Source organism: Chlorocebus sabaeus, chromosome 20 (genome assembly GCF_047675955.1).
Source record: "Chlorocebus sabaeus isolate Y175 chromosome 20, mChlSab1.0.hap1, whole genome shotgun sequence".
NCBI classification, from domain to species: Eukaryota; Metazoa; Chordata; class Mammalia; order Primates; family Cercopithecidae; genus Chlorocebus; species Chlorocebus sabaeus.
This window is the reverse complement of record NC_132923.1, coordinates 25,083,312-25,107,913: the sequence shown is the minus strand read 5'-3', so window position 1 is coordinate 25,107,913 and position 24,602 is coordinate 25,083,312. Positions and strand designations below refer to the sequence as shown.

Genomic DNA, 24,602 nt, shown 5'->3' with positions numbered 1-24,602 from the left:
TTCATTCAACACTGGCTAGGAATTTATTGGCTAAAAAAATACAAGTGATTTCCTGGCCCCCGATCCAGATTCTCCACCTCTTCTTCACCTCTGACTGATGGAATGCATGAGAACTAAGATCTTGAGATGTTATTTGAGTGCAGCCTTGCTCGGGTTTGGTCTATCATAGCTCCTCTGACTACTGCCGTTGTTACCTGGCTGCAAATGATTGCTGGCAAGGATAGAGGGTCCTTCAGAATTCCTGGGAGATCAGAATCAGTCTCTGAGGTGTGGGCCATTTGTCATGGTGATTATTCTGTTGTAGCATCACTTTATTTATGAACTAAATAAAAGAAATCTTCAGTCACATCTGTTCAGTAGGAGCCATTTCCTTTGGAGTCAGGACACGTGAGAAGGGCTTCAAAGAGTTGCCTACTTTGTTGGGGAATAGAAAGGGAAAATGGAGTTGAGATCTATTGCCTACCCCTGAAGAGTGTTTCTGCAGCAAAAGTTCCAAACTCTATCATGGGGCTTTCATGGGGACTAGACACAAGTTTATTTTCAGGGCCGAGATCAGATATCATTACTGCAAAGCTCATCAGTAGGAAAGTCAATAGGAAGGCTTGGTACACAGAGATTGCAATCACCTCTCACCAAGTTTTGGTGATGTGAACACAACTGAACTTCTTCAGAACCCAAGAATGTCAAAGCTAGGAGCCTTGGTTCAGGCTGCCACATTTCAATTGCCTGAGTTTGAGGAAGCAGGCCATGGCTACAACAGGCTGTACAACTTCTTGCTAAAAAGGAATAGCATTGAGTTCTACGGCCTCATCTTTCATAGTATCATGTGCCTTTCCTTTAGAGCACTGACTCCAGGTGGCAATGTTACATTTGGGTGTTGATGTGTGATAGTTTGTCTTCCTCCCCCTCGACAAGTTCCGTGGACACAAATAGCATTTGTTTTGCCCATCTTTGTTTCCCTAGCATCTAGCTAGCATGGTCATTTTTTGTTGAACTAATAAATAAAAATATTGGGGGGTATGAGAATGAGACCCTCAATTTCTAGAAAAGAAAACAGACCCAGAAAAGTATAAAGTTGCCCAAGGTCACACCTTAAAAAAGTGATAATGGTTTTAGCAAAAACCTAGACTACAACTGTGTCCCAAAGGGAATGGTCTTGGGCAGACCTGAGAAAGGCATTGTCTTGTCCACATGCCCCACCTTTGCAGTTCCCAAGGCTGCTAGAGGACAAAAGGTCAAGAATGCTATGGGAGCTGCTACTTTCCTTTCTTTAGGGCTCCTATTCTGACCACAGGAACAAAATATCACAGGGGAAGTATGAGGCCTTGCAGCCTTTGCTTTGCATTTCAGATTCTTCTGGTTATGGATCCTGGTGTGTCACTAGCAAGGGTTACTAGGAATGTTTTTCTCTTTTTTTCTGAAATGTTTTTCTTCTACATTTCCATACCCACGGGTGGTTGCAGTCTGTTTTATAATTATGCCTACAGACTCTTCATTGCCTAAGGTGTTCCTGTGGTTTCTGAGAATAAAAAGAAAAATGTAAAACTACTATTAAGCAAACAGTGGCAACTGTGCAATGTTCTTTCTGCTTTGTGTACACTTCAGAGGTTGGCATATTTGCCACATGTTGGTCTGGAGGATTCTCTAAACGGTAAGACCAGCCTTGTCTTACTGACCAGTCATGTCTCTGGTGCTGCCCCAAAGGGAAAGGTGGGCACACAGTCCCTTCTCTATTTAGGAATGGGGTGAGCTAAAGATCAGGCTTGAGGCAGGAGAATCACTTGAACCTGGGAGGTGGAGGTTGCAGTGAGCTGAGATCAAGCAACTGTACTCCAGCCTGGGCAACAGAGCTTGACAATGTCTCAAAAAAAAAAAAAAAAAAAGTTAAAATTGGCCAGACATGGTGGCAGGCACCTGTGGGCCCAGCTATTTGAGAGGCTGAGGTGAAAGGATGACTTGAGGCCAGGAGCATGAGGCTGCAGTGAGCTATGATCACACTTCTGCACTCCAGCCTGGGCAACAGGGCAACACCCTGTGTATATGAAAAAGGAGACTCTTCTATACCTGCTTACCCATGGGTCCCAGAAGCTCATTCCTGTGCCAGGAGCCCAAAGTGTGGGTGCTGGGGAGGTAAGTGGCTCTGCAGATGGGAACCTGTGGGGTGGTGGTTGTCTCAGGACCTCCTTCCTTCCTGATCTACATGTGTATCCACTTAAGAAAGCTGCAATGCTCCCTCTGTCACTTCTCATGATGTCTCGTTACCATCCAGCATATATCTACCCCAGCCCATGGCTGGCTACATTGGTCTCCAGGTGACCAGACAATATGAAGAGGCTCTCATTCACTCATTTGAAAGCTGCTCCTTGACCTCTTTCATTTTCTCTAATTCTTGCTCACTCCCTCCCCCAACAATAGCTACTTACCCCTTCTATTCCTTTGACTTCTCCTCCTTTTGGTCAAATGACTGATTATAGAGATGATTCCCAAGCCTGTGATCAGTATGCAAATGATGAGAATGGACGTCCTAGAAGGAACCACAGCAGATTTCATGTTCCTCGGAAGAAACTGCCTATTGGTTCTTAGCTCTAGATCCCTTTTTCTGGGATTTGAATCCCTGCCCCCACCCAACCCAGTTACAGTAGCTTCTGGCAACTGTATTCCTTTAGAGTGACCCTGTCCTTTGGACCACACTCAGTGGGACCTGCTGAGCATCTGACTAAGCTGGGCCAATGAACCCCTTCCTCAGAAATTAACTGTGGATTAGGAATAGGAGAATCCTGGGCCGGGCGCGGTGGCTCAAGCCTGTAATCCCAGCACTTTGGGAGGCCGAGACGGGCGGATCATGAGGTCAGGAGATCGAGACCATCCTGGCTAACACGGTGAAACCCCGTCTCTACTAAAAAAAGTACAAAAAACTAGCCAGGCGAGGTGGCGGGCGCCTGTAGTCCCAGCTACTCCGGAGGCTGAGGCAGGAGAATGGCGTAAACCCGGGAGGGGGAGCTTGCGGTGAGCAGAGATCCGGCCACTGCACTCCAGCCTGGGTGACAGAGCCAGACTCCGTCTCAAAAAAAAAAAAAAAAAAGGAATAGGAGAATCCAGTCTCAGACTTGCCAGTCTCTTGAATCGGGGAGAAATAAACTCAGGAACCACAAATGGATGACTGTTAGGGGAAAAAAGAAAAATATACAAGGGCAATACAGAGACAGAAGGAAGGAAACACACAGATTCGAGGCAGATTAGAGACTGAGGTAAATTCGTGATGATGCATCTGACAATTTCCAAGCGTGGCCACAACCCTGCTCCTGCATTTGAAACACCTCTCTCTCCTTATGATAAATGTCCCCTTTTAATTAAAACAGCTAGAGGACATTTTTGCTGCTTGCAACCAAGAGTCCTAAACTGTATTTTTTTTTTAAAGAAACCAAATACTCACATTAAGGATACACAGTTAAGGTGGAGAAATAACGTGCAGCAGAAAAGTTATTGGTGCAAATCAACTGTCATATCATACTGTTGTCACGCCAGCCCCTACCTCCACCCCACCGCCCCAAGCCCATTCATCTGCCAAGACTATGACTCACCTGGAGTGGTCAGTCTCACCAACAACTTTGGGAGCCTTGCAGCTTCTGGTTTTGTTGCCTGATAAGTCTGAATCAGAAAGGATTTGCTAAGTCAGGTGAGGCCCATAGCCAGGTCCTGCCTCTGCCTCCCAGCTGTAGCTCTGCCTGTCATTCTCTCAGTCTCCAAAGAGTGAGTTCCCTGGTTGACTTCAGAGTAAAGCAGAGGCACCAAGTACAGTTGTATAAATGTGCCTGGCACAGGGAACAAGGCTGAGGGGATAAGCAGGGACCAACGTTTAGCCCACACTCTGCTTGCTAGGCCATGCACCCTGCCACTGGGCTCCATGCACCTGAAGGAAGGGGCCCCTTTTCCAGATTTGAACAAAGGCCCCAAATGGACTAGAAGTGGCCCATGGTTAGAGTCCCACAGAGGTCTCTTCCCCATAGAAGGGGATGCCAGAGGCACCAGAGGGCCAATCCTATCCTTAAAGAATTGCTCATTTGGTGATGTAATTGCCATCACCAAATGGCCTCCCGAGTAGTTTTTCTTATGACAGCCACCAAAACCCAATGGGAGCAGTGGCACCACGACCACCTACGATGCCCCCTCTGATAAGATGTGGGAGAAGTCTGTGTTTCATTTAAACTAAGGAGTACGTTCAGGTGGGAACATTCTCTTGTCTGAGCCTAAGATTCAGGTCAAGATGTACTCTCTAAAAGGAGAACCACACAAAGTAGAAACACTGTGGGTGTGAACGATGTTACATTCCGTAAGATGCTTGCTGAATCAATCACTAGTTGGTCAAGTGTTAGCAAAACTCTCCTTCTAGCATGGGGCTAGGTTTCCCAGGGTACCCCTTAAGCCCTTCTGGTTTGTTTTCCTACCAGCATTGTGCTCTGGACTGTGACAGAAAAGGACATCCTTTCTAGAAATGGAAACAAGGAGAAGGCACAGGGGAAAGGAAAAAAAAAAGAAGAAGAAAGAAAGGCTAGTGCCTTCCGTAAGTCCTCTGTCTGAGAGACAGAGGTTTTCTAGTGCAAAAGGAGGTTTTCATCATTCAACAGAAGGAACCTGAGTGAATGTGTGGAAATCCTATGTCTTAGCTACAGCCAAGAGTCACAATTGGTTAACTCAGACTTTTCTGCTATGGGTTCCGGTTCCACCCACACCTTCTCAGCGGTCTCCAAATATAAACTGCACATTCCTTAAAAGCAAAAGAGGGTGCTTACTAGTTGGACCACTAGTTGGATATTTATATCTGTAAATTATTACTATTATTTTCTGAGACAGGGTCTCATTCTGTCGTCCAGGCTGAAGTGCAGTGGTGCAATCATGGCTCACTGCAGCCTCAACCTCCCTGGACTCAGATGATCCTCCCATCTCAGCCTCCCGAGTAGCTGGGACGACAGCCAGGCGCCGCCACATCCAGCTAATTTTTGTATTTTTTGTAGAGACGGGCTTTCTCCATGTTGCCCAGGGTGATCTTAAACTCCTGGGCTCTAGCAATCCACCAGCCTCAGCCTCCCAAAGCGCTGGGACTACAGGAGTGAGCCATGGCACCTGGCTACCTCCGTATATTATTAAATTATTTAAGCTGACAGTTAGCAGGCACCTGGGTCATTTTTTGCAGCCTCAGACACCTCTCAAGAAACTAATCTTCAAGATTCTAGACCCACAAGGCACATAGACTTCTTTGTTTTTTTTTTGAGACTGACTCTCACTCTATCGCCCAGGTTGGAGTGCAGCGGCGCAATCTCGTCTCACTGTAACCTCTGCCACCTGGTTCAAGTGATTCTTAGACATTTAATAACAGCTTCAAAGCCTTTCAACACAAAGATCTCACATCTATTAGACCCTGTCAGCCTCTTCTAAGGTCCTTAAACCAGATTGCTGCAAGGGAAGAGAAGTTCTAAAAGTGCCCCAGGGCACAGACACCCTCCTCGTCCCCAACTTCCACTATTCCCCAGCACTGTTAATGACCACCCTATGTTTGCTGGTGGAAGAGAGAGGCCAGGCAGACCCAAAGTATCCAGTGGGAGTCTGAGTTGGGGCTCACTGGCTTCAGAGAGTGCTCTCTTAGCAGCAAACACCCATGGCCGTGGGTCACATCCAGCCAGACCCCAGGCAGGCTCCTTACCTTTTCCAGACCAAAAGTCATTGGCCAGGGCTCCTTTGTTGTCAGTTACAATCAGCTCTGTAAAATCCATGTCATCCCTGGCAAAGTCCCGCTGGATGCCACACCAGTACCAGCCCGTGTCCTCTTTGGTCAGGCAGGACATAGTGACAATGAGCTGGTTCCCTGTGTCCCTCAGGGCCACATGATTGGTGCTGTTGGGGGAGAAGGCGATGATGTTGCAGTAGTCACGGAAATAGCCTCGGCACCAGTATTTGGGGTGATCCTTGTAGCGGGCATTGTAGTTGCAGATGGCAGAAGCCGTGTTCAGCACAAAGCTTTCCTTGACTTTTTCATCCATGACCATGGCATCTGTGAAAACACACACACACTCACACATGTACACACACAAGCACCGTTGTTCTCTCAAAATATTGCAGCTCCTGCCCTCCTGAAGGATAATTAATTAAAGAATCGGAGGCTGATTTTTTGCCTCTTTTTGAATGGCAACTGTTATGGGCTGAACTATGTCCCCTTCAAAACTCATGTTTCAGTCCTAACCTCCAGTGACTCCAGAATGTGAGTGTATTTGGATATAAGACCTTTAAAGAGATAATTAAGTGAACATAGGGTCATTGGGGTAGTCCTTAATTCAATTCAGCTGATGTCCCTATAAAAAGGAGAGATGAAGACACTGACAATACAAACAGAGGAATGGCCCATGAGGCCACAGCCAGAAGGCAGTCATCTGCAAACCCAGAGATGGCCTCAGAATGAAACCAAACTTGCCAGACGCCTTGATCTTGAACTTACCACCTTCATAACAGAAGGAAATAAATTTCCATTGTTTCAGCCGCCCAGACTGTGATTTTGTTGCTGTTGTGATCACAGCCCTAGCAAACTGATAAAGCAACCCTGGAGAAGTCTTTTTTGCTGGCTTAAGAGTGGGTAAAATATGGAGGCCTCTTACCACTGCGTGACAGAGGGCCTTGAAGAGCCTGAGGCTTACCGTTAGGAGGCCCTCTGTCCCTAGCTCCCAACCCACCTTAGCACCCTCAGAAAGAAAGTGAGGTTTGGAGGCTTCTGCTGGCTGCACAGGGCTAAAAACAGAGGAAGTCATGTTCTGTCTTTAGGGGATAAGAACTTCATGTTCCCTCCGTACAAGACCAACATAGGCACCCCTATCATCTCAGGATGTTGCACAATGAGGAAGTCGTGCACACCATGTCCAGCTTGACCATGGCAGGGAAAGTGTCTGACCAAGAAGAGAAGATGGGACAGCAGAGCCCATCCTTCTCTCAGCCTTCCAGATATATAACAAAGACCATTAAAATGCAGGCTCAGCTTCTTTAGAACATTTTGTTTTCATAACAACCCCACAAGGAAGATAGCATGATCTTCAGTTTATAAGTATGAATGCTGACCCAGAGAAAGGTTCAGCAACTCTAAATGCCACACAACTGAAGGTCAGACAGAGCTGGGAAAAGGCCAGTGTTCCAAGTCTCATCTTTGGGATCAAGCACGAGTGGAAAGGGGAGTCATGTCCTCATATATGTGCACATATATTTTTGAGGGGACAAGGGGGAAGGGGAACCTGGGTGAACTAAAAGAGAAAATGTTGGGGTCCGCGTGTTTCCTAAACAAAGGAATGAACACACAAGACAAACATGGCGGCCGCCCCGAATGGCACGCTCTGCTTTATTTTATACAGTCGTTTGTGGAATGTTACCAAGTCACAAGACACATTGTTGTTTTTCTGACCTTTCCCTGACTTTCTGGATTTTCAAGATGTTTACACATAAACAAGCCCCCAGGATCTGCTGTTAGCAGCTGGCTCCTTAGTCCTCCCTGTAAACAGGGAAGGAACGCCCTGCTTCGTTTGCAAGAGCAGGACTTATGGGGAACACCCTGCTTCGTTTGCGAGAGCAGGACTTATCAGGAACACCCTGTTTGTGAGCACATAGTCCTCTACAAGAAAATGCAGAGCTCTTTATTTTATTTTATTTTATTTTATTTTAGTGGAGAAGCTGAGGGAAAATATGGAATGCATAATGAATTTACATGTCAGCCTTGCACAAGGGCCATGCTAATCTACTCTATATCATTCCAATTTTAGTATATGTGCTGGCAAAGTGAGTGCAGAGTCATCATTTTAGTCAAGCTTTTCAATTTCCTCACAAACTCTCTTATCTGAGCTAAGAACAAGAACTAATATGGACAAGACCTATTTTCATCGCCTTTTATTTTCCCATTCCACTCCTTAGACAGTTCGAGTTAATAAGCAGGGACTCCAAGGAGGAGAGGACTTCAGTGCAAAGTCTCTGGAAAGGCCACAGCTTAAAGGGCTGGAGCTGTTCCTTCCCCCATCCTACCTGAAAAGAGAGCCAAGGAGAGTAGAATGAAGAGCCACATGACTGGAAGGAAGCAAACTTTCAACTGGAATGACAGAATGCACCCAGGGAGCCCAGGAATTCTGAATCTGTTTAAGGGAAACACAGATGCTTGAGTTTAATATGGCTTTATCCTGATTTGAAGAGACCAGTGAAAAAGGAAAACAGCCAGTTAGTCCAAGCAGTGCTGCCATGTGTAAGTACACTGCACAATGCACCACACCACATGCTCTTTATAGACATAAACTTACTGACGGGGCAACCAAGAAAATTCTGGGCAGTAGAGATCTCCCTCCTGCATAAATAGGCTCTGGCCCACACTCAGAAAAGCACACACAGACAACCATCACTGGTACCCATTTGTATGTGCTCTACTGTGCCCTGTCCTGCTGCCAATGGTCCTGGCATCATCAGAGGCCACTTTTGTCTGTCTACCACTCTTGGAAGCCCAATTTCTTATATAGCTGAAAGAAATCCTAGTAATCAGATTCCTAACTAACCCAGCTCCCAAGTGGACACTGCAGGCTCATCTGGGGAGTACAGCCAGAGGTGGAGCATGCCAGCTGTCAGTAGCCTGCATGCCTGGGACGTGGAACATGTGAGCAGGTGGAAGTGTGGGTGTTTGGATGGCCGCAGTTTGGACTGCCGTCTTCAGACTTCCTGAAAGCTTTCCTGAGAAGAGCTGGGACAAAGCAAGAAGATTCGTCTTTGCAGCAGCAGCAGCTTCTCCTGATTCTAATGGGACTCTTGTGCTCTGACCACTGGCTTTAAAAGTTTGAATTATTGAACCACCTCTCAGGTGAAGTTAAGCTGGCTGCTACTTATCACATCCCAGAACCAGCACGTCCCATCAAGGGTCATACATAGATTGTTCAGGTTATGCAATAATGTCCTCTCTGGAGGAAGGGGAGCCTGTCTCTAATTAATGTGAAGTCAGCATGTGGGCCAGCAGCAAGCCTGCATCATGGTAGGTTTTTATCTACATCACCTCAGTTGCTCCTCATCAAAAACCTCCATGAGTTTCACAAATAAATTACATAAATATAAAAGGAAGGAAGGAAAGGAGAATCTATGGATCAAAAGGGACTTAAGAGACATATTGACAAATCATAATATGTGGAACTTACTTGGATCCTGATTGAAGCAAACAATTTAGAATATATGGACAGTGATACTATTAGGATATAATTCTTCAATTTTTTTTTGAGATGTGATAATGGCATTGCCATAACCAACCTTCATGATGGCTCCTGGAATTCATGCCCTTATGTAGTCCCCTCCCACACTGAATCAGGACTGGCCTGCGTGATCAATAAAATATAGCAGAAGTGATGGCATGTGATTTCAGAGGCTAGGTCATAAAAGGCATGCAACTTCCACCCTAGTCTCTCATGCTGCTCCCTCTTGGGAAAGTCAGCCACCATGCTGTGAGAACTCTTAAGCAGGCCATTGAGGGGCCTGTATGGAAAAACCAATTCACCAGGCATGTGAGAGTTATCTCAGAAGTGGATCCTCCAGCCACTGTCAAACCTTCAGATAACTGCAGACCTAGCACACTCATGAGACACCATGCATTAACCACCCAGTCATGCCCCCTGAATTCCTGACCCCTAGAAACCATAAGAGATGATAAAGGATTGCTGTTTGAAGCCTCTAAGTTTTGGGTATAATTTGTTGTGCAGCAGTGAATAATTAATGCAAATATTGTGGTTATATTTTTAAGAGGCAGTCCTTATCTCTGACAATACTTCATGCAAAACAAACACACTCAGCATTGCTCAGAGATGGCAACATGAAACCAAAGAAAGCAGCAAAAAGAGAAATGGATTGTGCACAGATATCGGCAAAATACCCAAGACATGAAAAAGTATCTTTAAAGGAGAAATCGAAACTACCAGGGAAAGGGAGGGCCCACTGAGAACCATCCCACTAACCCGACCACTGCTGGCCTTCGCAGGACACCATGAACCGCATGGTCCAAACTGTCTTCTCTCCTGTCAACAGCGGCCAGCCCCCCAGCTATGAGATGCTCAAGGAAGAGCACAAGGTGGCTGTGCTGGGGGCTCTCCACAACCCTGCTCCCCCGACGTCCACCGTGATCCACATCCGCAGCGAGAGCTCCGTGCCTGACCATGTTGTCTGGTCCCTGTTCAACACCCTCTTCATGAACCCCTGCTGCCTGGGCTTCATAGCATTCACCTACTCTGTGAAGTCTAGGGACAGGAAGATGGTTGGCGACCTGATTGGGGCCCAGGCCTATGCCTCCACCGCCAAGTGCCTGAACATCTGGGCCCTGATTTTGGGCATCCTCATGACCATTCTGCTCATTGTCATCCCAGTATTGATCTACCAAGCCCATCGATAGATCAGGAGACATCATTCAGGCCAGGAGCTCTGCCTATAACCTGTATCCCACATGCTCCACCTTCCATTCCTGGTACTGCCCCCGGAGCCGAGTCCTGTATCAGCCCTTTATCCTCACACACTTTTCTACAATGGCATTCAATAAAGTATACATGTTTCTGGTTACAAAAAAAGAAAAAAGTATCTTTAAAGTAAATGAAAGTGCTAGAGTTATAGAGAATGAATGATGTATCTACTAGTATTCTGAATATTACTTGGTGCATTAATTCCATAGAATTAACTTTCATTCTATTTAGATGTGTAAATAGGAAGGTAAATAGGCAATAAGAATAAACCAAATACTTTTTAAGACATCTTTTAGAAATCCAAACTGAAAAGTTTATAGATGAAATAACTTAATATCTAAAATTTCAAGATAGTCAGGCAGGGTAAGCGGATACAGGCACAAATGAAACAAGATTGGCCATAATTTGATAATTACTAAACAGGATAATAGATAAATAAGGGGTCCTTCTTCTAGTCTGCTATAGTTTGTATATTTGACCCTCCAAACCTCACACTGAAATTTGATCCCCTATGTTGGAGGTGGGGTCTAGTGGGAAGTATTTAGGTCATGGGGGCGGATCCTTCATGAATGTCTTGGTGCTGTCATTGTCATCATGGTAACGAGTGAATTCTCAATCTATTAGTTCCCATGAGAGCTGATTGTTTCAAAGTGTCTGGCACCTCCCCGCACCCTGCTTCCCTCGCTTTCACCATGTGATCTCTGCATGCTGGCTCCTCTTTGCCTTCCCCCATGGGTGGAAGCAGCATGAGGCCCACACCAGAAGCCAAACAGGTCCCAGCACTATGCTTCTTATACAGCCTGTAGAACTGTCAGCCAAATAAACCTCTTTCCTTCATAAATAACCTGCCCTCAGGTATTCTCTTATAGCAACACAAACAGACTAAGACATAGTCACTCCACTTTTGTATGTTTGAAGTTTTCCATAAGAAAAAGTAAAAATAAAAAAACAAAAACAACTTTGACACAGGTATTATTAATCTGATCTTACGAATGAAGAAAATTGAGGCTCAGAAGTTTAAGTAGCTTGCCCACATTCACACAGCTAGTAGAGCCACTGTGATTTGGTGGTAAATCTGGGAGGAAAACAAACATTGTGCTGCTTTCCCAATAGTGATAATACTGTAAAATTGTAGAGCATATTAGAATTTACAAAGGATCTTTACAGACATCTGTCATCTGAGTAGTTGGAACAAGATGCAGCCCAAGTTTTCTTATGCCCATCATACTCAGCTATAGTAGCTAAGTGCAGAGTTTCTCTAGAAAATGTGCATTTTGTTAAAAGAAACTGAATATACAAGTGGACTATGGCCAGAGCATATATGAAAATAGAATCCCGACCTGCAACCTGCAGCAACCTGCTCAGGAAACCAACTGGTAATCAATAAATAGTAAGCCAGCCTGCTGTAAGTCAAACTAACGGGAAGTTAGATTGCTATCTTAAGCCAGAAAGCCAAACAATAGCCCCTTTAACAATCAACCCAAAATGGCCAGGACTCAAAGCAGTCAGGCAAGAGACATAAATAAAGGGCATCTAAATAGGAAGAGAAGTCAAACTACCCATGTTTGTGGATGACATGATTCTATATCAAGAAAATCCCATAGTCTCAGCCCAAAAGCTCCTTCAGCTGATAAACAACTTCAGCAAAGTTTCAGAATACAAAATCAGTGTATACAAATCACTAGCATTCCTATAAACCAAGAACAGCCAGGCCGAGAGCCAAATCAGGAATGCAATCCCATTCACAATTGCCACAAAAGGATAAAATACCTAGGAATACAGCTTACCAGGGAGGTGAAAGATCTCTACAATGAAAATTACAAGACACAGAAAGACATACCATGCTCATAGATAGGAAGAATCAATATCATTAAAATGGCCATATTGTCCAAAGCAATTTACAGATTCAATGTGATTCCTATCAAACTACAAATGACATTCTTCACAGAACTAGAAAAGATTACTTAAAAATTGATATGGAATCAAAAAAGAGCCCAAATAGCTAAGGCAATCCTAAGCAAAAAGAACCAAGCTGGAGGATATGACATTACTCAACTTCAAACTATACTACAGGACTACAGTAACCAAAAAAGCATGGTACTGGTACAAAAACAGACACATAGATGAATGGAATAGAACAGAGAACCCAGAAATAAAGCTACACATCTACAACCATCCGGTCCCTGACAAAACTGACAAAACAAGCAGTGGGGAAAAGACTTCCTATTCAATAAATGGTGCTGGGATAACTGGCTAGCCATATGCAGAAGACTGAAACTGGATCCCTTCCTTACACCATATTCAAAAATCAACTCAGACAGATTAAAGATTTAAATGTAAAACCCAAAACTATAAAAACCCTGGAAGGCAAACTAGCCAATACCATTCTGGACATAGGAATGGGCAAAGATTCCATGACGAAATGGCCAAAAGCAACCACAACAAAAGCAAAAATTGACAAATGGGATCCAATTAAACTGAAGAGCTTCTCTGCACAGCAAAATAAATTATGGGAAAAGTATTTGCAAACTATTCATCTGACAAAGGTCTAATATCCAGCATCTATAAGGAACTTAAACAAATTTACAAGAAAAAAACCAGCCCATTAAAAAGTAGACAAAAGACATGAACACTTTTCAAAAGAAGACATACATGTGGCCAAGAAGCATGTGAAAAAAAGTTCAATATCACTGATCATTAGAGAAATGCAAATCAAAACCACAATGAGATACCATCTCACACCAGTCAGAATGGCTATTATGAAAACGTCAAAAAATAGCAGATGCTGGTGAGGTTGCAGAGAAACGAGAACACTTAGATATGCTATTGGTGGGAGTGTAAATTAGTTCAACTAGTATACTAATTGAACCAATTACTAAATAAAATTAGTTCAATTCATGTATAACTAATTTGTGAAAAGCTGTATGGCAATTCCTCAAAGAGCTAAAAACAGAACTATCATTCAACCCAACAATCCCAATACTGGGTATATACCCAAAGAAATATAAATTGTTCTATCATAATGACACATACATGTGTATGTTCACAATAGCAAAGACATGGAATCAACATAAGTACCCATCAATGGCAGACTGGATTTTTAAAAAAGTGGTACATATATGCCATGGACTACTACGCGACTATGAAAAAGAACAAGATCATGTCCTTTGCAGGAACATAGATGGAGCTGGAGGCCATTATCCTTAGTAAACGAATGCAGTAACAAAAAAACAAATATTGCATGTCCTCCCTTATAAGTGGGAGCTAGATAATGATAAAACATGGAGACAAAGAGGGAAACAATAGACACAGGGGCTTACTTGAGGGTGGAGGGTGGGAGAAGGTAGAAGAGCAGAAAAAATAATTGTTGGGTACAAGGCTTAGAACCAGGGTGATGAAATAATCTATACAACAAACCTATGAAGTTACCTATATAACAAACCTGCACAGGTATCGCTGAACCTAAAATAAAAGTTTAAAACATAAAAAAAATTAAAAATTTTTAAAAAGAGATGTTAAAAAATACCCAAGACTTGATTAGTAACTGAAAAACTCCCCTAATTTTTGTCCCCAGTTTCAACTTAGGATCAACCAAGAAAGCCAAATATGTGCCCCCAGTTAATCAAATAGGCTGCCCCACTTCTAGTTACTCTGCCTACAGCTTCCCCATGCCAACAGCCTCCAATCAAGGCACACCTAAAGCCTTTCCCTTTTTTCACTGATGAAAAAAATTAATTGAACAGCCATTAGTCAAAGATGGCTCTGGTGCCTTGGATTCCTACATAACAAACTGAAACCCAACTCAGTGCAAACAGTAAAACAAAACTTAAGCTTAACCAATCAGAAAACACCAAACTAACCTCGAACTAGGGACTTTCCACTTCAACCAATAAAATATATTTTCTTTGTCTTACTTTCACAAATATCTCATAAAAGTTTCCTCTCTTGCCCCCTTTGGTGGAGCACTGAACCACTTGCAGTCTGGTGCTGCCCAATTCACGAATCATTGAATCATTTAATAATAAACTTATTAAAATTTGAATGTGCCTAAGTTTGTGTTTTTATGCTACTATAAATGTTTCCCACTCTTCTGCCTACCTTTGAGTCTCTGCCAAAATGCAGGTGACTACAGCTGACCCCCTGGCTATAGCAAGCTCAGAATAAATAGCCTTTGCTTCTTCTCATTAGGTGGGTCTCTACTTTTTTCCCCAGTTGACTTGATTTTAAAAATAAGGCAAATAAATCCACTTACTCAACACTTTCCTCCAGCTTACTCATATGGAGGAAAGGGAGGAAGCAAACCTCAGTTTTGTCTGGGTGGCCTTTTTAATCTTATTCCTTTAAAATAAAAGTCTGCAGTTATCCTTTACCATTTAGCTGAAAGAGAGAAAGCCAGAAGAGGGGCTCCTGGGAGATTCCTGTGACACTAATCTCTAAACCTGAAACCAGAGTGGATCTTGTCACTTCTAACCAAGCTCCTCACCGTGATTCTTCATTCATCTTTTTTGAGTTTACTTTGAAAGACATTTATTTTCACTGTAAGGACTCCTGGGCTTATGGAACACCTTAAGTCAGAAGATTCCCGTTAGACAAAAATAAAAAAACAACTCCCAGCAAGCTATCAGTGGACTTGCTAAGCAGTGGCAATCAGAAAAAGAAAAAAGGAGAGAGAGAGAGAGAGACAGAGAGGAGGAAGAGGAAGAGGGAAGAAAAGAAAAAAGTAAAAGCAGTTCTGAAACTCAGAAGCTAAGGATACCAAATGACTCAAGACAGAGTGCTGTTTTGGTCTTGAGGGAAGTGGTCCATTTAAATCAAGTTTTAAAAAACAGGGCAGTGTTAAGTGTTTCTATGGCAACGTAGTGTACAACGTCGTGTATCTACGTTAGAAGCTGTTTGTAAATTAAGAAGCATGGTGTAGGGATTAACAGGAGACTGAGGGCTGCAGGACCCTTCCTCTCATTTCTCCAATGGGGCAAAAGTTGTTCCAAGGTGAACAGTGTGCCTGAGACTCCTGAAGCCCTAGAATAAACCTAGGACCTCATCCTGGAAGTGCCTTTTAAATACCACAAGTTAGAAGGGAAACACCTAGAATTATTGATTCCTGGGCTGGCAGGAGGAGAAGCAAGGCTCCTTTGCTGAAATGAAACGTTAAGATAAATTTGGTTATCAGGCTCTGGCCTAAAATTAGGTTCAGGATAAACCTTCAGAACTGGCTAAGAATTAATTTCATTTTCAGATATGCTTACCCACTCTGATGCTGTTTAATTGAAATCTCCATCTTATTGCTCTTGTCTAGCTAAAATATTGTCTTGAAAGTGAGAGTTCACAGCAGCAAATTTGGATAGATCAAACCAGAGATGACACCTTGAATCTCTAGAGCCACATTCAGTGCTCAGAAGATGTAACTGGCACTCTATCCTGTCTAGTATCCTGATTAATTAGAGATCAGCAATAGTAGCTAAGGCAAAACTCTGGAAGTCCTCAAGTGTACAAAGCTGTAGTTTGTACCTATCTGTTAATCGTACGTAAGATGAGCTTGAAAGTTTGGGCTTTAATGTTACAAGTTCCTCTTTATGTCTGAGAATGGATGGCAAGAAGCTTGAGCTCTACAAGGCAGGGGTAAGCTTAAATTCTGGCTCTATTATTTGTTAATCATGAAACTGTGGACAAGTTACTTAACTTCTCTGTGCCTCAGTTTTTTCTTCTGCAAAATGGAGATGATCACTATAGTGGTACCTACCTCACAGATTGTCAGGATCAAAGGAGATAATGCATGTAAAGTACTTAGTGCATAGACAGTACTCAACAGGCCAGGTGCAGCAGTTCACACCTGTAATACCAACACTTTGGGAGGCCAAGGCAGGAGGATCACTTGAGGCCAGGAGTTCGAGACCAGCCTGAGCAACATAAAGAGACCCTGTCTCTACAAAAAAAAAAATAATTAAAAAATTAGCTGGGCTTGATGGCATGCACCTGGTCCCAGACATTTGGGAGGCTAAGGTGGGAGGATCCCTTGAGCCAGGGATGTTGAGGCTGCAATGATCTGTAATCGAATCACTATGCTCCAACCTGAGTGACAGAGCAAGACCTTGTCTCAAAAAACAAAGAAAGAAAGAAAGAAAGAGAGAGAGAGAGAGAGAGAGAGAGAGAGAAGAAAGAAAGAAAGAAAGAAAGAAAGAAAGAAAGAAAGAAAGAAAGAAAGAAAGAAAGAAAGAAAGAAAGAAAGAAAGAAAGAAAGGAAGGAAGGAAGGAAGGAAGGAAGGAAGGAAGGAAGGAAGGAAGGAAGGAAGGAAGGAAGGAAGGAAGGAAGGAAAAGGGCTCAACAAATCATAGTTATCCATTGTCTCTTTTTGCCCTACCCCCATTACTCCTATGAGAATGAAACACCAGGGGAAATGAATAGGATTCTTTCTCTCACAATAGAGGAATGGTTCATAAAGTTGACAAATACTCTGATGAACCCAGGAATAAGGATCAGGGTGTTCTGGGGCTAAGAGTAAGAAGGTGTGTATGCCACCACATGGCTCTAGGTAGCAAGCAGGCTGAGTGCCAAAGACAGCCAGCTGGGTATTTAAGCTCCAAGTTACCCCAGCAAAGAGCTACATGAGAGTTAGCTATTATCTTTTATTTACTCAAAAACATCCACAGGTGAATTCAGCAGTTTAAGTCCCCCTTAAACTCAGTTCATTCCTTCTGTTCCCAACATCTCCTAGGCATCCTCCGAGAGCAGGTTCTCTGCTCAATTCCACAATGACATGGAACTGAGTCACCACCACACACATGTTCAGCCCAACTAGAGCCTTTGGTCAGTAAATCAACTAGGCACCCTTCAGGCTCCATGACTTATTCTTCTATTTGGGAAGGAGGAAAACAGACAATAGTATCAATAAGATGTTGTCCTCAAGTCAGGCCTCCAAAACATTGAATACAGAAGAAGGCCAAGAGAAAAATGAAGTGGAGGAAGAGTAGTGGAGTGGGGGAGATAAAATTGGGGAACACCAGAGATGCTCCCACCTCGGTGGAAGTAATCAAGGATGTAAAAATCCCTTGGCCCAGGCATACAGGCCCTCAAGTGTTTGTTGATGGTGAATCTGAAGGTCAATGAGACAGAGAGTCATCTCTGATGGATAACTACTCAGAATTCTTCTCAATGCTTGTGTCCAAAGAATCAGAGGGATGGCAGACCACACAGCCTTTGAGGATGAAAAGGTAGGTTTCCTTGAACTTCTTTATTTTATAGGCGTAGACAATAGGGTTCATCATGGAATTGGCATGGGACAGCAGGATGCCCATGTACAGCAGAAGCTGTGGTACCTCACCATTAAAGTAGATGATGCAGTTGATGATGGATAAAGGCAGCCATGACAGAGCAAACAAGAAAAGAACCAGAAACAAGGACTTAGCTGTCTTGAACTCCCGTCCATAAAATGCACCTGTCTCTTTGGAGTTAGAGAAGTTCTGACTGAGTTTGTTCCGGATGATGTAAAAGATGTCAAGATAGATGGCACACATGACTACCAGGGGGATGAAAATCCAGGTGAAGAAGCTGAAGTATACCATGTAGTCCATTCTCATGACAGAAAGGAATTGGCATGAAAGGAAGGTGACATTTCTGTGGTACTCTGAGGTCAGTTTCATGTTCCAGCCAAACATGGGGGTCAGTCCCACCAGGAATGACACCAGCCAGCAAAGGCCCAGGGCCAGCCATATTCTTCTGTGAGTTGTGACCCTCTTGTATCTGTGTGAATGAAGACAGCCAGTGAGTTCATAGCAGGAATTGCTAAAGGGTAAGGGAGATGGAGCTGGTAAAGGAGAGAGAGAGGGGTGAGATAAGGCATATACTCTCTTAATTCTCCAATCTTCTGCTAAGGGGGGGCGGCATTGGTATTCTATGGTGATTTCAGCTAAACTCCACTGGATATGAAGACAAGATGAGCAGACAACGACTGGAGAAAAATCCAGGAAACGTCTGTGGGGACTTTTCTAAAGAAGAACACTCTTGAATGGATAAGGAAGATGTTGCCTAGAGTCAAGTGCTTACATGCCCCACTCAGGGCTCCACTTCCTGAGAGCTATACAACAGTTACCTATCTTTTTCTTTCTTTTTTTTCTTTTTTTTAACTCAAAAACATCCACAGGTGAATTCAGCAGTTTAAGTCCCCCTTAAACTCAGTTTACTCCTTCTGTTCCCAATAAGGCGTAAGCCCAAGAATTATTCGATTCCTGGGAGCTAAGATTCATTTAAGTCTCCGAGGATTGTCTGCCTGGTGAGAAATGATATTCTCAAAGCAAGCTTGCCTGCTGCTCTTGGCACTGTTCTGTTTGGCTGTTGTGCAGATTCTCATAAATTATACTATGCCTCCCCAACACTTCCCCTCTACCTGTGCCTGCTCCTGCTTCTCTATCTGCATGGGCATCCATACTTGGTATTTGAGTTAAATGAACCAATGAAGTTACAAAATTGTGTTGAAGTGTTTCAGAGACCTGAAAAGACTCATCCAGTAAGAGTCCTCATTTCTCCTTAAACTGTCCTTCCGGACAACAGCCTGTACAGACCACAAAAAGGAAACAAATATAGTTAAGTATCAGTAGATTTTTATCTCAATTACATCTCACAACAAACAGGAGATATTTTATTATAACCTCCATTTTATTGATGGCAATTGTGAAAATAATAGTAATGACAGCCACTATTTATTGAGCACAGACTGTGTGACTGGTATGTTTCTAAGAGCTTTACATATGTTAACGCATTCCATCTTATGAGGATACTGCAATTATCCCCATGTTATAGATTAAAAGTGAAACACAAATAAGTAACTTTTACAAGTTGGAAGTGGTGGGGCTAAAACTAAAAAAAGGTAAGTCTGAGTTCCGAGCATTGTCACCACCGTGATACAGAGTGGAAACCAAAGGAGACAAAGTTAAACAACTTGTTCAAGATCAGATCTCACATCTGGGATTTGAACCCAGACTGTCTACATCTAAAGCTTGTTTGTAGCTCCTTCACTCTGCTCTTTCCTCCAGAGAAGTGAAGAGAAACATGAGACCAATGCAATTTAGGTTGCCCGGGGAAGTAGATTTCTCCATTTGGCAGTCCGTTCTCTTCATATAGTCACATGTAATGAAAAATATTTTTAGGAAAAAAGCTCTCACATCTCAGGAGGAGAAGGAGGAAAAAAATATATATATATATACACACACACAGAGGATACATATATTTAATATAATAAATATATATAGGAATATATATATATATATTCCAAGAATCCCTTTCTCAACATTGAAGTGGGCACAGAATAGGAAGCAAAGATAAAATAATAACCTACATTTGCAAAACAATAGAACCATCGGTTTATCTCCTCTTATTCTTATCTGCCTGCTTCTCCTAAAATAATACGTCTTATCTTAGTAGGCTTTTATCATTTCTAAAACTGAAGAGAATTTTTTACTAATTAAAGATGCATCAAGATTTCATCATTTCTAGCCAAGGATTAGTAATTACAGCTGGAGGGATTGAGCACCCACCCCTATCAGTGGGAAGAGGACTGGAGCATTCCTCTGATTCTAGCTCCTGAATCCCAGCTCATTGTTGCTAACCCCCTCACAGACCATATCACAAAAAGACACTTACTGCCCTCTTTCAGCATCAAGGGCCAATTTGGATTCATTTTTTACTCAAAAAGTCTGGGCTCTGGGCTTTGTAGTCTCATTTCCCAGGTGCCTCAGTTGCTGCCCACCCCACCCTGCAGGCTACCTGACGGTAAGCTTGACCCGCAAGTATCGGTCCACAGCGATGGCCAGCAAGGACATGATGGAGGCGTGGGTAAAGATCAGCAGTAGGCAGGCCATAAAAAGGCAGCTGTAGAAGTGGATTGTGATGCCCAGACTGACAACAACAGCCAAAGGCATGACCAGCACCCCAACAGCAATGTCAGCCAGGGCTAGAGAGACAATGAAATAGAAGGTGGTGGTTTGCAGGCTGGGGTTCAGCTTGACCACCCAGATGACCAGCACGTTGCCCACTATGGCGCAGAGTCCAATGAAAATCTCCATGGTGATGTAGGTAACATCGGTCAATGACGGAGCAGTGCTGTTGTTGGGCATCTTGTCTTCCCAGGGGAACCTCCACAGGGACAGGTGAGCCAGCAAGATCCGTCTGTAGGGCCAGTGGGCCTAGCTCTCGCCAGACGTCTTCCCAGAGGTCCATGTGCAGTGACAGTCTAAAATTCCCAACTCGCTCATTCCTACTCTTTTCTGGTGGGGTGATCTCTTAGAAAGGGCTCATCACAGGTGGATCACTTCCAGCCCCTTTACGCACCGCACATCCTCAGGTTCCCAGAACCCTGGAGGACAGTTCTATATGGACTGAATCTGAAAGTGCTGCTGCTTTTAGTTCCCCAAACCGATGCCCTCAAGGCCTCTGCCTGCAGCTTTTTGGCTTTCTGAGTTCCATCGAGATAAGCAACCCTCTTCAGGCTTGTTTCAGGAAGTGAGATGGGCCAAGAGGAAGTACAGAGCCAGGAACTCTCAGCAGAAAGATGGAAAGAGCAGAGGAGGAGTCACGAGTGGCACAGAGAAGGCTCAAGACAAGATTGGGTGTCAGAATTCATTCATTCAGGGACCAGATGACAGTGCAGAATCAGGTGGGAGAGGAGCTGGAAGCACTGACTATGCAATCTTTCTGCCAGCTTAGCAAAAAGATCTCATGACAAGCAGGCAAAGGGGAGAAGAGGAACAAAAGAGACTTTGGTGGCAGCCTCCTAACCTTAGCCAGAACTATTCCTGCTAAGTTCTTGCTTCACTGAGCACAGCCGATACCCAGCCTTTGCAGCAAGGATCCTTGATCAAAAGGATAAGCAAAGATTCCCTGGTCAGAAGGGCAAAATCTCAGCACCTCTGCAAAGCATCACACCTGCTTAGCCTCCACCTCTGTTTCTCAGCTCACACCCCAGCAAAATCACACTGGCCCTGACACTGGCAGCCGGCCAATGTCCAACCTATGTGAGGAACGACAGAAGAGCAGAATGACCAGACATACAGAAGGAAGGGAAAAGAACGTATGCAACAGAATCAAATGGCATGTGCTCCTGCCCACACTCCCCAAGCCTCAGCCCCATCCCCACAGAAACAGGCAACTGCCTGGGAATCAGCCCCCTCTCCCTGAAGCTGCTTACCTAGTCACCAACTTCTGGGAACGAGACACTTGCACACCATTGTTATTTGGGGAGTCCATCTGGTTCAGATGCTTCTCAGCACCACCCAAAAGGATTATTTTAACCAGGCATGTTAGAGAGGCAACAAGAAGGAACACTTGGACCGAAGCCCACACAGTAGCTTGAGAGCTTTATTATTTTTACCTTAAGCATCTAAATATGTACAGCCCAAAACAAAATTCAGCAGTAACAATAGTGTTCTGGTGTTTACTAACAAACACTTCGGAGTGGGGCATAAAGGAGAGGCCTCTGCCTGGGGCCCATCAGGGTCCTCTTGTTAGTTCCTCTGCTTTGGCATCATTCATTGATTCCAATCCCTACCACCACCGCTGTACCCCAATTTGATCCAAGTCTTACCAAATCCCATATTCGTCCCTGCCAGACTTGTCATTTCTCCCTGAGCAAACTCCCCAGACATTAAAAAGGGCAGTCCTCTCCAACTGTATTTCCATCATTCTAGTATTTTCCAACACCAGTTCTGCCCACATTCCTGCACTGCTGGAACTTGAAAACTTCATCAGCCTCCAATGCGTCCTCTCACAAATGTTTCTACTGTAATTGCTTTTTTTATCTGTGCTTCAGAGAAGGAAGTTACTGAGAGGAATTTCTAAGAGGCTGCATGCTACCAAAAAAAAAAAACAACAACAAAAAACCCAAAAACCTTTCTCACTATATAGCACTCTTTGAACCTTGGTTAAACACTGCAAAAAACCCTCCCTCCCCTACTCCAGTATATAGGTGAGTTCTTTTGTAATCAGTCCATCTCAGCAGGGTCAGAGAAACCAAGGAAAGGGGTTTGTGTCCAAACCCAGCATGCTGTAGACAAGATAGCACATGAAAGAATAACCCACTAGAGAGAAGAAAGGCAGGAGACACACTTAGGGTCACCAACCTAGCCACCTCTGCCCACCTGGGAATTCTACCCTCAGGATTCTCTGCACATACCATGGGGGGTTTCTTTTCTGTGAACAAGGGAAGCCCTTCCTTCATGTTCTCTGAATAGACAAGGTCCATCACTGCTGGGGTTGGGGTTGGGGGTGATTTGAGAACAGAGAGGAAGGACTTTCACAGTCACTTAACATTTTGACCTGGAACCCGGCCCTAGATTGAAAACCAAAAGACAATCTGGGAAAGGCGACAGAGAGGCTGGGGCAGAAGACCACCTCATTTGCCCATTCCTACCGCTGCACCCACAGCCCATGGCGCACAGCCACTCTTGGTCATGCACCTCATCACATCTCAAGTAGGAGATGCTGCAGCCTCCTACTCCGTGCCTCAGGCAACCAGAGGAACCATGCCAGAGCTCAACACCCAGGATGACCCCTGCCGCTTCCAAACCATTTAGTCTGTGCATTGCCTCAGGATCAAGTCCAGACTCTTTAGAGTGGCTGACACTCTTCTGAGGGGTCTCCCGGTCTCTGCAGTCACCTGTCACCTGGGTCCGCTATGCTGAGCAATTCGTGGCTCAGAGTCATTCTCTTTCACTTCCTCTCCGCTGTGCACACACTCTTTGCCCGGTTTGCAGGGCCCTTCTGCCCCAAGTCCGCCTAGAAAACAAATACTTTTCCTCCAAGACTGTTCCCCAACAGGACCTTGAAGAAAACTGCCCAGTCTTCACTTCTCCTCTGGAACAGCACTGTGCTGGGTGTACATGACTTCCCCACTTAGCCTGTGAGTTCCTGGAGGGCAGGGACCACCACTTTCCATTGCTGCATTTCTCGCCCCTCCTATGATGCCTGGCAGATCACAGGTGCTCAGTACATTTTTCATGAATGAATAGGAAAGCACTTCAGTGAGTCAGGTGGCATAAACTAGGCATTGGGTATATAAGGAAACAATAAATCAGTGAGGACTCTTAAGTGCTCTCCATCATACCAACTACTCAGTGTTAAGCAGCTTACATTCACAGACTCATTCAATGCTCTCGAATGAAATAGATACTACCATTATGCTGAGCAACCTGAGGCTCAGCGGGGTTAAATAACTTGCCCAAAGTTGTAAGCTAGGCAGTGGCAAAGCCAGCATTCAGACCTAGGCTTCTGCTTCTTCGGAGCCCAGGTTCTGAATGGCAGCCCTCAGTAAGTAAATGAGCAAATAAACTACACAAACCTTTCAAAAGTACAAGGAGTCCCTGGGTTTGATGTTGCCATGCTATCAAAATCAGTAGAGATCAGTATTCTCAGATCTAAAAGAGAAAGTAGCCACCAAGACTATGGGCACAAAGCGCAAGTATAACGTAGATCTGGCAACTGCTCTGAGCTAGGAAGAGATGGCAGGACCAGACAGATGACTGCATGAGCAGACCGCTGGTAAGGCTGGGGCCCCAAGGTGAGCTCTGGGCCAAAAAGGAAAACGTTTTTATTGGCTCAAGGTGCAATTTTTTCTATAAATATATATATATATAAAATATATATATATATATATGTTAACTGTGGTTAACTGTGGTTCAGGAGAATTTCCCACCTAAAAGAAAGGCCATGGCTGTTTTTAATTCTGCTAGAAGAGGCTGGGTGTGGTGGCTCAGCCTGTAACCTTAGCACTGTGGGAGGCTGAGATGAGAGGATTGCTTGAGGCCAGGAGCTCAAGACCAACCTGGCCAACACAGTGAGATCCCATCTCTATTTTTGTTAATTAAAAATAAATTTTAAAATTCTACTAAAAGAACCTGAACTCCATCAGGAAAGCAAAGATCTAGGAGAAACCATTGGCTTAAATCACAGGAAGAGTGACTGGAGGGGAAAGACCTCACCTGTCCCAAGCCCTGGCCTGGGGCCCACTTGGGTCTGATGCAACTGGGCACAGCTCAACCACAAGGCTGCAACCTTGCCCTTGGGGTTCCGCTTAACAATCTGAGAGGCTAGCAGGAGAAATGATTCATCTGATCCTTTGCAGC

The 24,602-nt window shown here is 44.1% G+C and overlaps 1 protein-coding gene, 1 non-coding gene and 1 pseudogene across 7 annotated transcripts; 1 reads left to right on the top strand and 2 right to left on the bottom strand.

The window, feature by feature from the left end:
- On the bottom strand, positions 1 to 24,033 carry ADORA3 (adenosine A3 receptor). 6 transcript variants are annotated; one of them, XM_007977579.3, is made up of 6 exons: positions 20,251 to 22,058; positions 8,047 to 8,153; positions 5,699 to 6,046; positions 3,582 to 3,648; positions 2,424 to 2,524; positions 1 to 414 (listed from the first exon to the last, which is right to left on the bottom strand). In XM_007977579.3, the coding sequence occupies exons 1-6, from the start codon at positions 20,598 to 20,600 to the stop codon at positions 344 to 346; spliced, it is 1,044 nt and encodes a 347-aa protein (XP_007975770.1). In that variant the 5' UTR covers positions 20,601 to 22,058; the 3' UTR covers positions 1 to 343. The 6 variants fall into 6 exon arrangements, 4 of the variants coding, with proteins under 4 accessions (XP_007975770.1, XP_007975771.1, XP_072864591.1 ...); XM_007977580.3 differs by having other exon boundaries at positions 1 to 411; positions 20,251 to 20,707; XR_012089985.1 differs by lacking the exon at positions 3,582 to 3,648 and having other exon boundaries at positions 20,251 to 20,707.
- LOC119624558 (U6 spliceosomal RNA) lies at positions 7,708 to 7,814 on the bottom strand. The gene has a single exon (XR_005240723.1). It is a non-coding gene; the product is annotated as a U6 spliceosomal RNA (small nuclear RNA).
- LOC103224222 (interferon-induced transmembrane protein 3 pseudogene) lies at positions 8,165 to 10,520 on the top strand (annotated as a pseudogene).
- Positions 24,034 to 24,602: the final 569 nt, after the last annotated feature.